We start from the raw sequence: 16,948 nt of genomic DNA, 5'->3' as shown, positions 1-16,948 counted from the left end.
AAGTCAAGCAAAATGTAAAACTGTTATAAAATTATTTTATTACTAAGTGAAATGTTTTGGCTTTTTACTAAAACAGGCTTAGATGAATGTAAACAACAACATCAGCAGTAATACTCAATACGGGGAAGTTCATTTTCTAATATGAGAATAGTAAATATTTCTACATATTCCTCTCAGCCCTCTCCGTCCTCTCTCAGGCATCAGTGTTGTAAACAGAGAGGTCAGAGGCCATGGTCACATGCAGTTCCCACGGAAACTGATTGACAGGCCTCTTGACTTTGCCCTCCTGACCTCTGCCCTCCTTGATCATCAGCTGGACGTCCTCGTCGTCGAGGATACGGATGAGGTCGCCCTCGGGGTCGCGGTAGTTCAGGGCAATATCATCCACCTTGAAGACATCCCTGAGAGAGACGAGGACATTAAGACAGTGACTTCAGAATAGGAGTGTCTTCAGATATTTTAAAACCCCGGAGATGCTTCTCTTCCCTCCTGTATTCTCCTGAGCTACGACGTGACATCACAGCAGTCAAACTAAGGTTACTCGAAAAAAATGCTATGAAGATTGAAGAATGTGAAGTGTCAGGCCCATTCCAGGAAAAATATGAAAGGATTAAAATCCTCATTTTAACAATCGATACATAACGTCTAAGGAAAACCTGTTGGGAATTACGACTACATATCAACACCCTCTTGCTCTGGTATTGAAAAGAGTGTGAGACAACCTGGATTGTGACTTCAAATACTTAAAAAATATCTTTACAGATGCATGCAAAGCAGTAATGATGGAAGGAAGACAAACAGCAGCTAGACTTAGAAAAAATGAGATATACCGAGATAGAGGTTTGCAAATCTATCAACTGCAGCATCCTCTTGTCATGGCAACTACAACAAATTACATATATGTGCTAACAGGTTGCTTGTGGCGAATTTTCTGAGAAAATCTAAAGAATGTGACGTTTCGGCTTCAGTGCTTTGCCTTTTCTGCTCTGGTACAACGCCAACACTGTGCAGTACGACATAGCTAGTAATAACTTAGGGTCCGCTAACGTCATCAAACAACAACCTCCCAGCACAACTCAGACCCCAACGCAAACTCCGCATAGGCACAAAAACACAACAAAAAAACAAACTTCTATCTACTGAAGCCCATCTGGCAATAGTGGAGTGTGACCAACATCAAGGCAGAGCAGGAGTCCTCATCAGAGGAGTGCAGCAACAAGTCTGGACGGTACATAAACGATAGACTGTTTTGAAACCTTGAGTTTGGAATTTGGCCGTCATCATCTTATGGTTTTGAAAAAAGCTGTGACAAGCAGTTCTGACTGAGAACTCTGGGAAACAAGTCATGCTGACACAGGAGCAACCTGTCAATCACAAGTTAGTCCCAAACCTTAAAGATACCCTCCTTTATCGCCTACTGTCCTCCACACAGGACCATGATTTACGAAATTAACATCATGCTAGCGATTGAGGGCTCATTAGCAAAATCATACTGAGGTAATCTCAAGTTCAGTAGATGGCAAGTAGACTTGTTTTTTTTTTTTGGTTCTTTAGGACATATTACCTCTCAGCCATGTAAGTTGGGGGTGAGAACACCTGGGAGTGCCCACCACTCAGGTAGAATTGGGAAAGCCTCTTGGTTGAGCTGCTTTCTGCTGCAGCATTTAGGACTACAGAGGATTACATGTTTGACTGACAATCGACACAGACACATGTGAGTAAAAAACCAGGTGAGAAGTAGGGTAAGTTTCTCATCGACTTCCACACAATCCAACTTCTTATTGCAACCAGAGGAGTCGCCCCCTGCTGGCCATTGGAAAGAATGCAGATTTAAGGTACAGTCGTGACTCGATAATCACTAAATGTAAAACCTTCTTTTATGTCGGATATCAAGGCTGTCGGATTGTCAAGACGGAGGTCGAGATACAAGGAGGGCTTGATGCTGGAAGGCTCATTTATTGTTAATTATTGTTCATAGTTGTTATAATAACTAGTAGGGCTGGTCTGAACAGCACTTTCTGCTCTCTGGATATTCAAGCCCAATTAATGATGAATATCGAATATTAGGCGTGGTCCGGGAACACTTCCACACCAGGGGGGCGCTCAGGTGGAAGTGACCGTAACACACAGGCAGTACTTGGCTGCTGATGCTAGTTTAGGATAGCGGTCACAGTTCTGTTTCCAGCTGCGGCGCCGCCGTCCATGTTTACTTCCGTAAACACTGAGCACGCTCGCTGCATGTGACGTCGTCGTGTCCTCTTCTGCGCATGCGCGACACTTTTGGGTCGTATGAAGTTCACACAGCAGATCACATACAAGTCGCATTTAATTGGAAATGTGAATGAACTTGGAAAAAGAAGTCGGATTTCACAAAAAAAATCAGAACTGAGCATCAAGTCCTGCAGTGTGAACGTAGCCAATCTGTGGGATTGTTCAGTCAGATAATACGGCGTTATCGTTTTTCCTAAAAACCCGTTGGATAGCAAGGTTTTCAGATTGCTAAGGGTCGGATTGTCGAGTCACTACTGTACCTCCAATTTTCAGACCCGAGGCTATGTCCATCTTTTATATCAAGTCCATGGCGACAAGACGCTGACTGCAGTTCCCTTAACCGCCACCGGTGTCAGTAATAACAAGGCTTTTCTGAACGTTGCACAGAGAATCATGATATTTAGCTGCACGAACAATCACCAAGACAACAGATGAAGAAGCAAAAGAAACGGACAACGATGAGTAACTAGTTGAGAACGCCCTCAGCGCCCATTTGTTCCTCCACTTTCTCTATAGGAGCAACAAACAGCAGGTCATTTCTAACTGTTCAGTGGTTTAATTTCATTTTGGACTCCACTAGTACAGCCTGCTTATTTACTACATAGTCTAATACAGCTAGTTTAGCAACGATTGCTCCACTCATTTCAATGCTTCTTCCTCTTTCTAGTTTTTATACAACGCAATCTTCCCTCTTGTCTCTTCCTGCTTACTGTCTCCTCGTACCTCCATCACCTCCCTTCCCTTCCTGTTCCCCTTACTCCCCCCCACCACCTCCCTTTATCAGTGTAAAGCCATATTAAAACTCAAGACCAGGGTCTCATCCATCCTACTCCAGGGCACAATAGGCCTGAACACAGAAAAAACAATAATGAGCAGATAAGCGGCGGAAATGAACTGATTATGAATGGGGAGGGCTAATCATCACAGCGTTCACCTATCTAAATTACCAGATAATGAGAGATAGAGGGAGAGGCAGAATGAAAGAGAAAAAGACAGAGAAGAACAGATACGATGGTGTAATGAGCATATGCATCCGGTGATGGTGGTACTGCGGGTGGGGAGGATGGGGGCAGAGTCGGAGGTCCCGCAGGAACTAATTTAACGAGTGGTGATGATTGGCAACCGGCAATTTGCAGGTTTGCTGTGCACAATGACTAAATGTGCTGCCCCTCAGGGCAGGCCGGTGAATTAATGGACTTGTTCCCGTCCTTGTTTGTTGTGGAATTTTATTGTAACTTCACTTGCAAAATACTGCGGGAATGAAAAGCTGAACGTGTGCTCTCAAAGGTCAGCAATCAGCTCAGTTCATCAGTTCTTCTTATAAAGAAACACCAGATATGTAAATGTGTTCTGCTCCGCATGGACGCAAGAACAAAAGCTCAGATTTGTGATTTAAATTGCCATCTTTTAAAGTCTAATTTATTAAAATGGATTCAACAAAACATGTTTAACACTTGCAGCACAACGCAAGTCACACATAACCGGGAAACAATTTGTGTTTTTTCATTAAGGAGAGTACAGTCGTGACTCGATAATCCGACACTAAATAAAACCTTCTTTTATGTCGGATAGCAAGGCTGTCGGATTGTCAAGACGGAGGTCCAGATACAAGGAGGGCTTGATGCTTGAAGGGTAATTAGTTGTTCATATTTATTGTTTATAGTTGTTATAATAACTAGTGTATTGTTAGAACACTAACACAGCCAATCTGTGGGATTGTTCAGTCAGATAATACGCCGTCATCCTGATTGGTGACATTAAATGTCATGTCGGAGTCACAATCCAAGGCTGTCGGTATGTTAAGGCTGTTTTTAATGGGTTCCGTTCGTTTTTCCTAAAAACCTGTCGGATAGCAAGGTTTAGGATTGATAAGGGTCAGATTATTGAGTCACAACTTCATTTGGGAAAAGGCTTAGATACAAGAATCTGAACCTTTAAAATCGTCCTTTATTGGGGAAAAACACAAAAGAAACCCGATGAGAAGAAACTGAGGAGAAACTATTTCTTGAAGATGGATGCCGTGCACACTAAAAGGTTTCAGGTTCAAACATGTACATGTGTGTCTAAAAAGTTGACATTTTGATTAAAGAACAAGAGAAAGAAGTGAAACCAGATGATTACTGCAGCTATTTATTTTTAGGACCTGTACATCATGCAAAGGTATGCCAACGGAGCCAAAGTATAAACCTGGAAATGTGCATTCTACGTCCACTTTAATTACCTTCACTCCGAGCTTTCATCAAATATGTCATTATCACATTTTTGGGAAGGTGTGGTAATTCGCTTACAGGCGTGAGATTGCACACAATCATGTCCCCCTGCGCTGCTAAACAACGGTCAGCTCTTAACACCTATGTTAATGTGTCCCATATGGGTGTAAATGTAATAAAAACATGACCTAAAACACACATTTTAAAACGTCCATCAAGTGCTTTGTTTATCCCTGGTTATAAAAAACGCCTCGGGCACTACTAGAACAGCAGATCTTTGTTTTACCTCATGCGAGACAGCAGGTCCTTGTACGTCGGCTGGATGGTGAGGTCCTCTTGAACACACACGTCTCTGAGTAACAAGGAACACACAGCATTATAACTGAAGCACATTTAGAAAACTAAGCAGCCACTTTATAGAATTAACGCTCATCAGAAAAGTTCGCTCCCAACAGTGTAATTCATACCTGTCAGCCCCCCCAGATGCTCCTTTATTTTACCTTTCTTTATTACATTTGATGTGTTTGCTACATCCCCCTACAGTAAAGCAGGTGACAGCCCCACAAATCAAACAACAACTTTGCTGAGAGCACGAATCAGAACGATCCCTCTGGTCACGAACAGAGGAAAAAAGAAGAAAAAACATCATAAGAGTGAATTCCAGCAATCAGATAAACGTGTTCCTCCTCCTCAGAGTTTAAAGGAGGGAGCAGTGGAGTGTCAGGTGGTTGACATGGCTCATGGCTCAGGTGGTACAGAGAGGTGTCTATTAGCTGGAAGGTTGGCGGTCCGATCTCTGGCCTCCCCATGTGTCAAAGTGTCCTTGAACACACTGACGCCCAAGTTGCTACCAATAGCAGGTCGGCAGCTCACTGGTGTGTGAATGGATTAATGGAAATGAATGAATGAGAAAGACATTGTTAAGCGCTTTGTAGAACCAAGTTAAGGCTAAAAGGCTCCAGATACAGTCGTCCTCAGATGTATTCATAGCCTCCCATTAAAGAAGGAAAAAACAGCTGTCACTGAAATAAAGTGAAATTTACAAAAGTAATAATAAATAAATAAAATATGAAAATCATGACATTGCTTTTGAATTATGGTTCAACAGAAATTAATTTTTAAAAAAAAGGAAAACAAGCATGATGGGACCCATGAACTAATATTTTGTTGAACTCTCAGTCAGACTTCTGCACCTGTTGACAGGTATTCTGGACCACTGCTCATCAGCAAAGTGCTCTCATTTGTCAGTTTTGTTTGTTTTTTAAAATTATTCTTTTCAACCACAATTCAAAAGCAACGTCTTATTTCACTAAATTATAATTTAGCAAATTTTTATTTATTCTTACTTTTTTCAGTTTCTGGTTATTTGAGTGACTGTTGTGAATTTTGTCTTTTCTTTACTGGAAGGGTCTGAATACATTTGAGGATGACTGTAAATGCAGACCTTTTACCATTCAGAGAGGTGCCTTTTCAGAATTTTGCTTCGGACACCTGGGAGGTTTATTCAGTCCTTGTGTTTTAAACCTTGTCTAAATGTGAGAGGAATGTGGACAGCGGTGCTATAATACTTCCCCTATTTTCAAACACTGACAGCTATGGTGGATTGAACAATACATTTAGATATTACACAAATTTTCCATTTGATGTCATTTCATGGAGAAAAATGTTTTAAAAATAAACAAAACAAAAAATATCAGAGTAATGGTTAAAAGCCACAAAGCACACGTATTCCATACACAGACTTCACAAGCAGACCCTCTAACAGCTGCACTTGTTATCGCATAAACATGAACTATTAAGAAACATGCACAAGAATTATCCCGTAAACTAAAGTAAAAATCTAAACTTTTAAACATCTATCAGGCTGTTGGTTGTGTTAAATACAACATCTACACACTATTATGTTCACATGGGGCCAAACCCTCATCATGATACTCAGCTAATCAAAGGAGTACATTCAATTTTCAAGCACCTGAAAGTCATATTCCTGCATAAAAAAAAAAAATTTAAAAAAAAAAAGTGTGTCTAACTACAGAGCTCCACCTGTTGGGTCACTGGTGTCACACAGACCTGGTTTGGACTCCAGACGGGGTGAGCAGGGAACAGTGAAGACAGCTGTATGTGTGGCCTCCACCTTCACCCTCTGAGTCACTCTCTGGGAGGGGTTTAATGATCTTCACAAAGGATTCTGGGAAAATACCTGTCTGGTTGTTGACTGTGCCCTGAAGAAAAGAGGAAGAAAAGAGAAGGATGAAAACAAATGAGCAGAGTCTCAGAGGATTGATGAGGGATTGATGATGAGATCGGTTTGAGGGAGAGAAACGTACGGAAAAAAAAAAAAGGTCCGGAGGTGCATCCAGAGAGACGTTTTCCAAACTAATTGGTCTGTTCATAATATGCTGCTGATGTTAGGAACACTCAACACAACCGTGCAGCTTTTTTACTGCACCCCTGATGTCTGGGAGTGTTAGTCTGCAGAAACACATGCAGAGACGGTTTCACAAAGCATCCGGCTCGTTCACACGTTTACAGCAGAACAAGGAGGCACTTTGCTCATTTATCAGGTCGCAGCTTTAGTTTACTTTAGTCAGATAAACTGTATGTTATCAGGTGGGTGTGATTTTCTCAGGTATCAGTTTATGAAGGTAAAAATAACCGCCATGACATTGCAAATAAAGATTTGAGGAAAGAATGGTCAGAAACTATTTCTAATAATATTGCATCCATTTCCTTACTAGCCAGTGAAGCCTGGAGCGGACCGAGCCAACTGAAGACAAAGGGCTTTTGTTTCATCCTTTTCCTGAACAGATGACAGACCTATTGAGAGCTCTGGGCCGCTGCGCTCCTTTTCCTTTTTGTGCGATTAACCTTTTCCTGGTTTTGTATGTAAATCAGCATGCACACTTGGAGCCTGCTCTTTGACTCCGTCGTGCTTCTCTCTGATTGGTCTGGTGCACCGGCGCTGCGTCCAATCAAGCTACGCCTGTCATCACGTCGGATGTTTAAAAAGCTCAGGAAACTGTCGCTCTGGTGCAAGAAGCTCACGTCTGCATCTGTTTGGCATGTATGAGACGCAGGTGAAGGGGTTTTGTTCAAGACAATTTGCCGTCCAGCTAAACAGCAGGTGTCGGGGTGCTCAGTGAGTGCAGGTTGGGCAGCAGGGGCTTTACTTTTTGAGCTCTTATCTTGGCCATATAGAGTAAGTGGTTTAAACCTTCTAGTTGGGAGTCCTGCTTTGGTTTAATTTATTTTACTTGAGTAGAATCCGCCATCCCATGTTTCTTCTCATGTAATCTGCGTTGAATTTTTTTAGTTTTATTGTCTAATAATGAGCCTTTCTCTCATTAAAATCACATTAACTCGCAGCCATCTGGTTCTTTCTTTGTTTCTTTTTCTTCTGGTGAGCTGAGTCGTAACAGAAACTATCAAATGGATTTACAGCATGCATGACAGAAAATTCTGATTGTCACCAGACTTACAGCTACAAATATGATTCCTTGTTTCCTGCCCAGTAAGTCGATCACTCAGACTGGGATTGAACATTTTCTCCTTGTACAAGGACTTTTTAAAATTGCATTGCATTGCCAGGTTGTGCACATCAGTGGTCATGCTTCATACTGCCAACGTTTTACTTCCCATAAAGCTTTCACGACAGGAAAATGTCCCCCTCTTGTGTCCAACTGTATACCAGCAGTTTGTAATTTATACTTTTTCTTTCTGTGGTCATTCAAACATTTAGGAGTAATTCTGTAACACTGCTTTCCTACTAATACCTTTGCATTTAAAAAACTCATAATTTTCGCATAGCATCCACACGACTCCAGTGTTTTAGGTCGTCTAAAGTGAAGACTTTTGGAAATGCTGACCCTGTTTTATTTTGAAAAATCTGAGCTTGCATTTTTGTCTGGATGGGCAGAAATAGAGATTTTTGGAAAAGGTGATGCAGACGCTCACATTTGGTTTCTGATTGAGCCATAAGAGTCACTACGTGTTGTTTCACTGACGCTTTTTCCAGAAGAAAACAAAGACATCAGTCCTAATTATCAATGGTTAATTCGCCATGGACAACGAATGACAGCAGCTGTTATGCAGTTAAGGAACTGCTGTTTTCTATCTGTAGTATTTTCTGCTTCGGGTCTCTAGTTAGCAGCATCTCTGGTTAGCAGCCAGAAGGTCGCCGGTTCATGTCCCAGTGAGGACACCTCTTTCTGCCTGGAGTCTCCATGTTCTCCCCGTGCAGTGTGGGTTCTCTCCGGGTTCTCCAGCTTCCTCCCACAGTCCAGAAACATGTTGAGGTTAATTGGTGATTGTAAATTGTCCGTAGGTGTGAATGTGAGTGTGCTTGGTTGTCTGTCTCTAAGTGTAGCCCTGTGATAGACTGGTTACCTGTCCAGGTGCCTTCACCCTGAGTCAGCTGAGATAGACTCCAGCCCCCCGCGACCCTAGTGAGGATTAAGCAGTATATAGATAATGGATGGATATTTAAATGCCTTGTTTACATAAATGGTGAAGACATATGCGTTTTCAGGTGTGTTAGTATGCACAGAGATGGACGAAGATCCACCTCCAACGAAAGCGTATTCATGTGGACGGAGCCTCAGACCACACAGAGGTCCTGCAGATCCTCATTCTTACTGTTTTCAAAGGCCGAGTAGCTCTCCACGAACAAGTAAACCGGTTTTGAGCTCCCCTTTATGGTACAGCAGAAGAACACTCTGATTTCTAATAAAACCTTTCTCTGCACCGACACTTCACGGCTGCTCAGCTCTGCCGTCCTCTTTACTGTTGGCCACTGAGCAGCATCATTGCAGCAACTGCTACTGAAAGCCTGTTTCTCATTGGCAGCTTTGCAGCTGCTGCCGATCAGAGTGTTTCTCAATCTCTCTGTGGGACTGAATCTGTTACTTTGTTGCTTCACTTTGGTGGGTTTTGAAGCGTTTACCTTGATGCACCAGTATGCCAGTTGGATTCGTCACGTTTTCCACCCACAGCCGCTCTGTCCACTGACTAAATCAAAGGCACTCAGTCAACTTTTCACAAGTTGTAAGTGTTGCATTAACCTCACCCACCGCCAAAAAAACAAAACTCTTACTACTAGCGTGGAGGTAATGTTGCCAAAAAAGAACAAAACATAACATTTTGCAGTGTTGCATAAGGATTATTAGACTATGTTTTCCGCTACGGGTTTTGGATCCCTGTAGAAAGCCAGGGGCAGGTTAAGAGCATCCTCCTCCTCCATGTTGATTCTCACTCTCTCCCTCTCCCACCACATCAGCTTCCACCTCCTTTCTCTCTCTCTCCCACTCACCCACTCCCGGCTTCTCTCTCACACTCCATCTCAGCACCTCACACATTTTTATTAAACACGTTTCCTGACCTTTCTTTAGGTACTCTGTGACAAAGCACAATTTCTCTGACGACTGGTTGCCAGCACCCGTATTCCAGTGTTGCACTTTTATGTTTAGCAGCTAATTAAAATGTTCATTTTTGGAAGTCTTACTCGAGACACGTGCAGTGTGTAATCAGGACACTTTGTTCATTAAGTAATTGTTCCCGTAAAGGAAACTAGAGCAGGGCACTTCCAATCACACCAGTGAAGGTACTTGGTGGTCACTGTAGCAGGCTGCTGCCAACTGGGGATGGCACTATTTTTAAGCTGCGGTTTTATTTTATTGTATTCTATAATTAACCTGACTGCTCCACTATGTGAAGCAAATGTTTGTGTGTTTCCTTTACTACATTGGCATAGTAAAGAGATTCAATAAAAAGATGTATGTATGACAGAAAGCTTAAATAAATCAACGTGACACCCAGACAAACTACGAGCATTCATCCGCTACGACAGAATTAGCGACTTGATGGTTGAGGTGTCAGCTCTGTGCAGACTAGCTGAGTCCTTTCCCACCAAACTGGGAAAATATCTCCTTTATCATGACTATCATGAGCCCAGATGAAAGGTTTATGCTGACAGGAGCATCCCAGTTATGAATGGGTATCTCATTTTTGTATTTGCAAAAATCAACCAAACTCAGAAAGCTCGATAAGCTCTTATGGTGGTTTTAAGAAACCTCATAATGCTAGCAGAGTATTGCAAAAAGAAACCAGGATACTGCTGTGTGTTTACATCATATCCTGGCTTGTGAGGCTGCCAACGACCTGCACGGGTGCAGCTTCAGTCAAGTTACATAACAGAAACACAAACTTCCTCCTGAGCGGCGAAGAGTTCTGACATCAACCTATTTTTTTTCTTCCGTCAACTGGTAACAAGTCGAGCAATATTCTGTCATAACTGTGGCCACTTTCATCTGATAACACAACTCATAGCGTTGCTTCCTCTAGTCTCAGCTTTGTCCTGCTCCTGTGGATATTTTCTGTCCACTCGAGGTCACTCACCTCCATCGTGACAACCCCATCCCAGCAGTCATCGCTGCGTATCTTCATTCACTTATTTGTTAGCTGGGACCCAAGTTCTGCAAAATATCTTTGGCCAAATTTTGAGAATCTACTGGAAACAATTTTGTCTCTGTCCTCACCAAATTTATTGGCCGTGGGAGTTATATTTGTTAAGATACTAAACACTTGAAATGGCTTTCCATGTGGGACTTTGTAGAGTGAAAAAATACAAAAATTCCCAAGTCTGAAACCATGACATTCTCAAAAATCAACCAAAACCACTTCTTTTTCTTTACTGAAGCTCCAGGGTTAAAAAAAGAAACAGGACACTGATCACATGATTCAGCAGCCACATGGTAATGAAGTACATCATAGTGTTCGACAAGATCTCAACACTTTAATTGACCTCTTATATTTCTTTTCACAGGTGGGTTTCTAGCTCCAGTCAAGTGTCTGTCACAGAAAGATGCTTGAACAAAGGACGTCCAGAGGTCAAGGAACTGCTGGGATTGGTATTCGGAGTTTCATGCAAATCTTCTCCCTACCCAAATCACCCAATAATAAGGTTCTGACCGACTCTCTATTCCCTACACCAGTTACTCAGCCATCATCCAGATCAGCCTGCGATCACTCAGCACCAGTTCCTTGACCTTCTGGATGTTGGTATGAGGTCTTGCTGTTGAGAGTTTGGGTCAAGTCAAGGGTTTCTGCTGGAGTTTTTCCTCCAAGTTAGCCAACAACTTGGTGTTAGTCTGTTTGCTCAAGGTTCATGCTGTGACAGAAGGCACTTGGCTGAAGCTAGAAACCCAGCTGTGAAAAGAAAGATCAACTGAAGTGTTGTTTCTCTTTTACAGTGTTGAGATGTTGGGCAATCACTGGCTACCTGCTGAATCGTGTCATCAGCAACCAAAGTCCTGTTTCCTTTTGGTTACACCTCATACCAGTGTGCATGTAAACAGTCTAAAAACTGACGGGTGGACGTGCGTGTGGTTCTGCTTACACCAACCTGGGTGTCTGCAAACAGGGATGAGTTCAAGCATATATATGTGAGATGCGGTTATAAATTGTGGGTTTGCAGATTTTAGCAAATGACTAAGTTTACAACCGACCCTCAAATGTTCTTACGGGTTGTGACGACCCAGCTCACTCTGCCTACTGGTTTTGCAGTTACAATGGGTGGGGGGTGGAGCTGGGATGGTTGTCTGCTCATACCTGCCCATCCAGGATGGGATTCCAGGAAGAGATTCAGGCCTCCTGCACCCACCTCAGCCTTCTTTGTTTGCTTGGTTTACTGCGCCAGCAAACAAGCATCACCCCGCATTTCCACTCATCCACACGCTTCTAACATGCCTGACTTGTCTCCTACTTACACATCACATCATCTAGTTGGCATTGAGTTCAATACATCACTTCTAACTGACATTTGTGCAAGTGGCTTCCCTTTTGAACCAGGTGGTGAAAGGACACAGTTGGGTGTAAAATGGACCATCTTCTGGAAGAGATGTTGGAAAGCTGAGAAGCTTCAACAAATAAAATCCCTCTATACTTGTTATTTTCTTCATTCTGTCTGTTACTCATACCCTCACTTTCTCTCTTTCCCTTTTCATTATATTTCCATCTCATCTCCATCCTTCTCAGACAGCTTCTCTCCCCCCTCTCCCCTCTGCTTCGTTTCCCTCTCTCCTTCCTCCCCCATCCTTTTCTCCACCTCTTGGCATTGCTTTGTCTTGACCTCCATCTCTCTCCACTGTCCTGATCAAGATGCCCGTTTCTTTCTATTTTTTTCTCTCTCTCTCTTCTTCTGTTACATCTCCACTCCCCCTCCACCTCTCCTCCTCTATTATTCCCATCCCTCCCCTCTCTCGCTCTCCATCCATCTTTCTCTGCCTTCCAATCTTCCCACTCTTTCCCTGCCTCTCTCCTCCTCCTTCTCTACCTTTTTTTTTTTTTCCTCTCCTCTCTCTTTTTCTCTCTCTCCTCCCTCCCTCCCGCTCTCTTCCTCCTCTCTCCGTTCTTACCTCCAGCCAGTCGGCGTTGACTCGTCGCAGCAGGAAGATCACCTCTCCCCTCTTCAGGTTCAACTCTGCCTTGCCGTTGCCGCGAAAGTCAAACATCGCCTGAGAAGAAAAAGAGAAAGCGCCGCACACACACAGACACACACACACACACACACACACACACACACACCGGTCAGTGAGAGAAGAGAGGAACGAGAAGAGAGAGTCGGACGGACTCAACACAAAGAGTGAGCGATGACGGGTAAGTCTTCACAGAGTTTTTTGTTTTTGTGCGGATAAGCAGGAGCTGAGAGATGCTCAAAAATATTTTTTTCCAGCTTGAAAAAAAGGGAAATATTTGTGAGCACAAAAAGATAAAAAAAAAAAGAAGAAGTGAAGTTTAGAGGGTAAGATGTTTAGTTTTACAGCTGTAACTTACTTGCTGATGATGGTGAATGTATGAAAGTGTGTTAAAGTCTGTGCAACTAATTATTCATTTATTGCATAGATTATTGAAAACAAGAGAGAAAAGTGAGACGACTAACTAGACAAAGACATTAAATCTGGAGTGAGAAGCAGTCCGTCCCTACAACGGGGAAGCTGGAAGGTTTACTTACTTCATTATGACATAAATGTTTCAGCGCTTTTGAATTGTTGATGCCGAGAAACTCCACAAAACACTTGTGCATGTGAGACTTGTACGTGCGAACGCAACATATGCTGCGTGTGCTACAGCGCTTGTGTATCAGTCCAAGTGTCCATGAGTGCATGTGTGTGTGTGTGTGTGTGTGTGTGTGTGTGTGTGTGGGCTGAAACAAAAAGCACACAGGAGGACGTTGGGAAAGTCAAAAGTCGTACAGCCGGAGGAGGCGCTGGGCTGCAGTGAAAGGTGTGTGTGTGCACGTGTTTGTGTGTTTTGTGTGCTTGGAGGGGCGGTTTGGACACTCCACTGTCCCGGTTAGCATCAGCGCGTCTGGAATAAAAGCCTGCCAGAGCTGAATTTGCATTTAAAGTAGAACTCAGTAGTGTCATTACCAGCGCTTAAAACCTATTCCGGTCCTTTTGTAAAGAGACTCTTCCAACAGAAGGATGATAAACAGCCGATTTCACGCAAAAGCAAAAGCAAAAGCACGCACACACACTACAGTACGACACAACACAATACAGTAAGAAAGAAAGAAAGAAAGAAAGAAAGAAAGAAAGAAAGAAAGAAAAAGGATCATAAGGCATCACAAGAGGATGCAGAAGTAAAAGAGAGTTGGAAATTCAGAGAGGTACAGCGAGACCCAAAAAAAGAACGAGGAGCGGTTAAAGCAGTGGGAGGGAGGTGAAGAAGAGGAGGAGGAGGAGGAGGTGGAAGAAGAGGAGGAGATAAGAAAAGTTAAGCAGAGGTAGAGGGCTGCAGAAGGCTGATAGATCACTCTTGTCTTTGTGTTGGTGGTTTCACAGTGAGTGACTCTGTGCGATAGCCCTTAAAGGACAATGAGTGAGCGAGTGTAAAGGAACTCGGCCTTCTCGTGCCTCCAGCGTGACGATAGGTGAGATTAAAAAAACTTCAACTTGCTCTAATCACCATTTCTTGGACATGCCAGCAGCACGGCTCTAAGGATGCCAATGTTGGTCTTGTTTGTGGTTTCATCCAACACGTTTGACCAACCTGTAATATTTAAACACATTCAGATGAACCCTGCTCACTTTGGAGGGCTCTACACTATTCCTCGAACACCACAATGAGGCTGACATTTACTGCTCTGAGTCAACAATTGTTGGATGGATTGCCATGAAGATTAGTGAACACATTAACGCCCCTCACTGGATGAACTTTAATCTCTTTGTTGATGAACTGAGTCTTCCTATAGCGCCACTATCAGAACAAAACCTGATCACACACCTTCAAGACTAATCAGCACTCTTCAGCTAATTAGCACATTAGCATTTAACTCAAAATAGCACTGTGCCTAAATATCCAGATCCAACAAATACCTTGCATTATAGAGACACTATGTTATAAAGTTTGACATTTTCTTTTTTTGAAATGAGTTTTCTATTAAAACCAAATCAGAGGAGACACACTGTAGCTGGAGCTTATTCACATGAGTGGATGAGTGTTTAATGTGGCTTATATGCCTATCATTGACAACGTTTGTTGTCATGGTGATGCTAACTGCTGGAGAGAGTGTTGTTTTGTGTTGTTGCTGCCAAGTTCACACATTAATGTGACACCAGAGAACTCGCTGTCAGCCCCTAAATCGCAGCCGCACTGTGTGTCTCGTTTCCTGCAGAACACAGTTTCTACCACTAGTGTAGGGAAAGTCACAAATAAAAATATGGACTAACTGTGTGGCCATTGGTTTCACAGAGGCCCAGTCACAAGACATTTGTGGTGCATTTATGCATCAGAGTTCAAGCTTAAAACTGATGCAAGTGACTACAGTTAACCCTTTCAACACTACAGCTCGCTATACCGGTCTGCGGCTTTCACCCCGTCAACCCTGCAGCCTGGTATAGCAGGCTTCGGTATATGCGCCTTTCTGTTACAGTCATTTTGATTGCCTAGCAGTGGGAATCCTCGTATGTGAACAAGCGATTCAGTCATGAAATAAATTATGCAAATAGTAATAATAATAATACTAACTGCATACAGGGTTCTCGCCAGCGTTACAACAGAGTAACGACCCGTTACGCTGCTGCCTGAAAAAGTTATGCTGCAAATCGGGCCGATACGTCGTTTTCCAGGGTACGTAACAAGAAAATATTTAACAACAAGCACCAATGGAGTTCTGCCACCGTCGTCTTCGCTGCTAACGCTGCTATTCGCTAGCGTATTCGCCACTAACCGCTAGCAGCCTTCGCTAAGTCCCCCAACCCCACCCCCAGGTCGACGACAACGACGACAACCCTCTCCGCCCTCCGTCAGCGACCCTTACCTGTGGCACGCTGTAAAGGAATCCTGACGAGGACTCTGGCATATTGGCACAAATCACTGGTAATTCAAGCCAAAGTTACTTTGTGTTAAAAGGGTTAAGCAGCACAATTTTCCCCCACTAAGCATGAAGGTATTTCGACCTTGATGACCATCTTGAGCTTGAATGTACGTTGCCTAAAAGTTATAAATGAGTTGATTAAGCGTTTTATTGCCAACTGACCTACGACCTTGAAAAAAATCAAATGCAGACCTTTGAATAGTGAATTTTAAAGCCTCTGTTGTACACGTTTTGACAAAGTGAATGCATAGTGGAGCATTTATCCAGGAGATGGCGCAGATTAATTAAACGGACAGTGAATATATTCACACGGACTAAATCCCAAATGAATGCAAATTTGCATATATTGGATCAGTGAAGTGTGGATCTGACTGAGGACACCCAGTAGCAACACCTCAATCACAACGTAGCCCCGCACTAAAACACACCCTGTTTATTGTCTGTTCTACTCCAAATAGAACCATCTTTAACTCATTAAGCATCATGCTGCACTGAAGGAGACTTGAAACTAGCCTTTGAGACCATAAACCCATTGGGAAAATGTTCATAGTGATAGTAACAGAAGTAGAGTTTTCTCATGGACTTCTAGATAATTTGACCTTGTTTTTAGCAACCAGAAGAGTCGCCCCCTGCTGGCAGTTAGAAACGTTACAGCGCATTGGCTTCACTTTTCTGACCTGAAGGCTGTATCCCTTTTATAGTCAGACAATGAAACAAATGTTCATGCTAATAGGTGTCTGTTAGATTTATAACAGCATTTAAGAGTTGTTGCAAGTTCCAAGTAGCCAAAAATACTAATTAATGCAGTTTTTAATACTTCTGTCCGGGTTGTTTTGGTTCTGTGGTAAATATCAAATGTGCTTGAATAATACAGATCCCAGTGATCCATTAAAACAAGACAAATATGAACCACTAGGGGCAGCAAACAAACCAACAAACAAACAGTTTTAATTAAATGACAGCTACAAAATAAGAACATATTGAATGGTTGTTGTTGGATAAATGACCAACTTAAAATTGGATGAAAAATTGGGTTTAACATGTTAAAAATCTTACGGATTACACCTTTAAAGCACATGTTCGAGTGTGTGTG

The 16,948-nt window shown here is 42.7% G+C and overlaps 1 protein-coding gene across 1 annotated transcript in view; it reads right to left on the bottom strand.

Annotated features, from left to right (window-relative positions):
• Window positions 1-15: 15 nt before the first annotated feature.
• Window positions 16-16,948, bottom strand: part of ncf4 (neutrophil cytosolic factor 4) — a 41,229-nt gene continuing 24,296 nt past the window's right edge. The window contains exons 7-10 of the mRNA XM_008296237.1: window positions 12,893-12,991; window positions 6,552-6,703; window positions 4,768-4,833; window positions 16-401 (exon numbers count right to left, since the gene is read on the bottom strand). Coding sequence (XP_008294459.1) covers window positions 194-401; window positions 4,768-4,833; window positions 6,552-6,703; window positions 12,893-12,991 — 525 coding nt within the window. The 3' untranslated portion in view covers window positions 16-193. The remainder of the gene's footprint in view (window positions 402-4,767; window positions 4,834-6,551; window positions 6,704-12,892; window positions 12,992-16,948) is intronic.

Source organism: Stegastes partitus, unplaced genomic scaffold, assembly GCF_000690725.1.
Source record: "Stegastes partitus isolate 25-593 unplaced genomic scaffold, Stegastes_partitus-1.0.2 Scaffold1113, whole genome shotgun sequence".
Classification (NCBI taxonomy): domain Eukaryota; kingdom Metazoa; phylum Chordata; class Actinopteri; family Pomacentridae; genus Stegastes; species Stegastes partitus.
The sequence above is the reverse complement of the archived record's forward strand: the minus strand, read 5'-3'. Positions and strand labels throughout refer to the sequence as shown.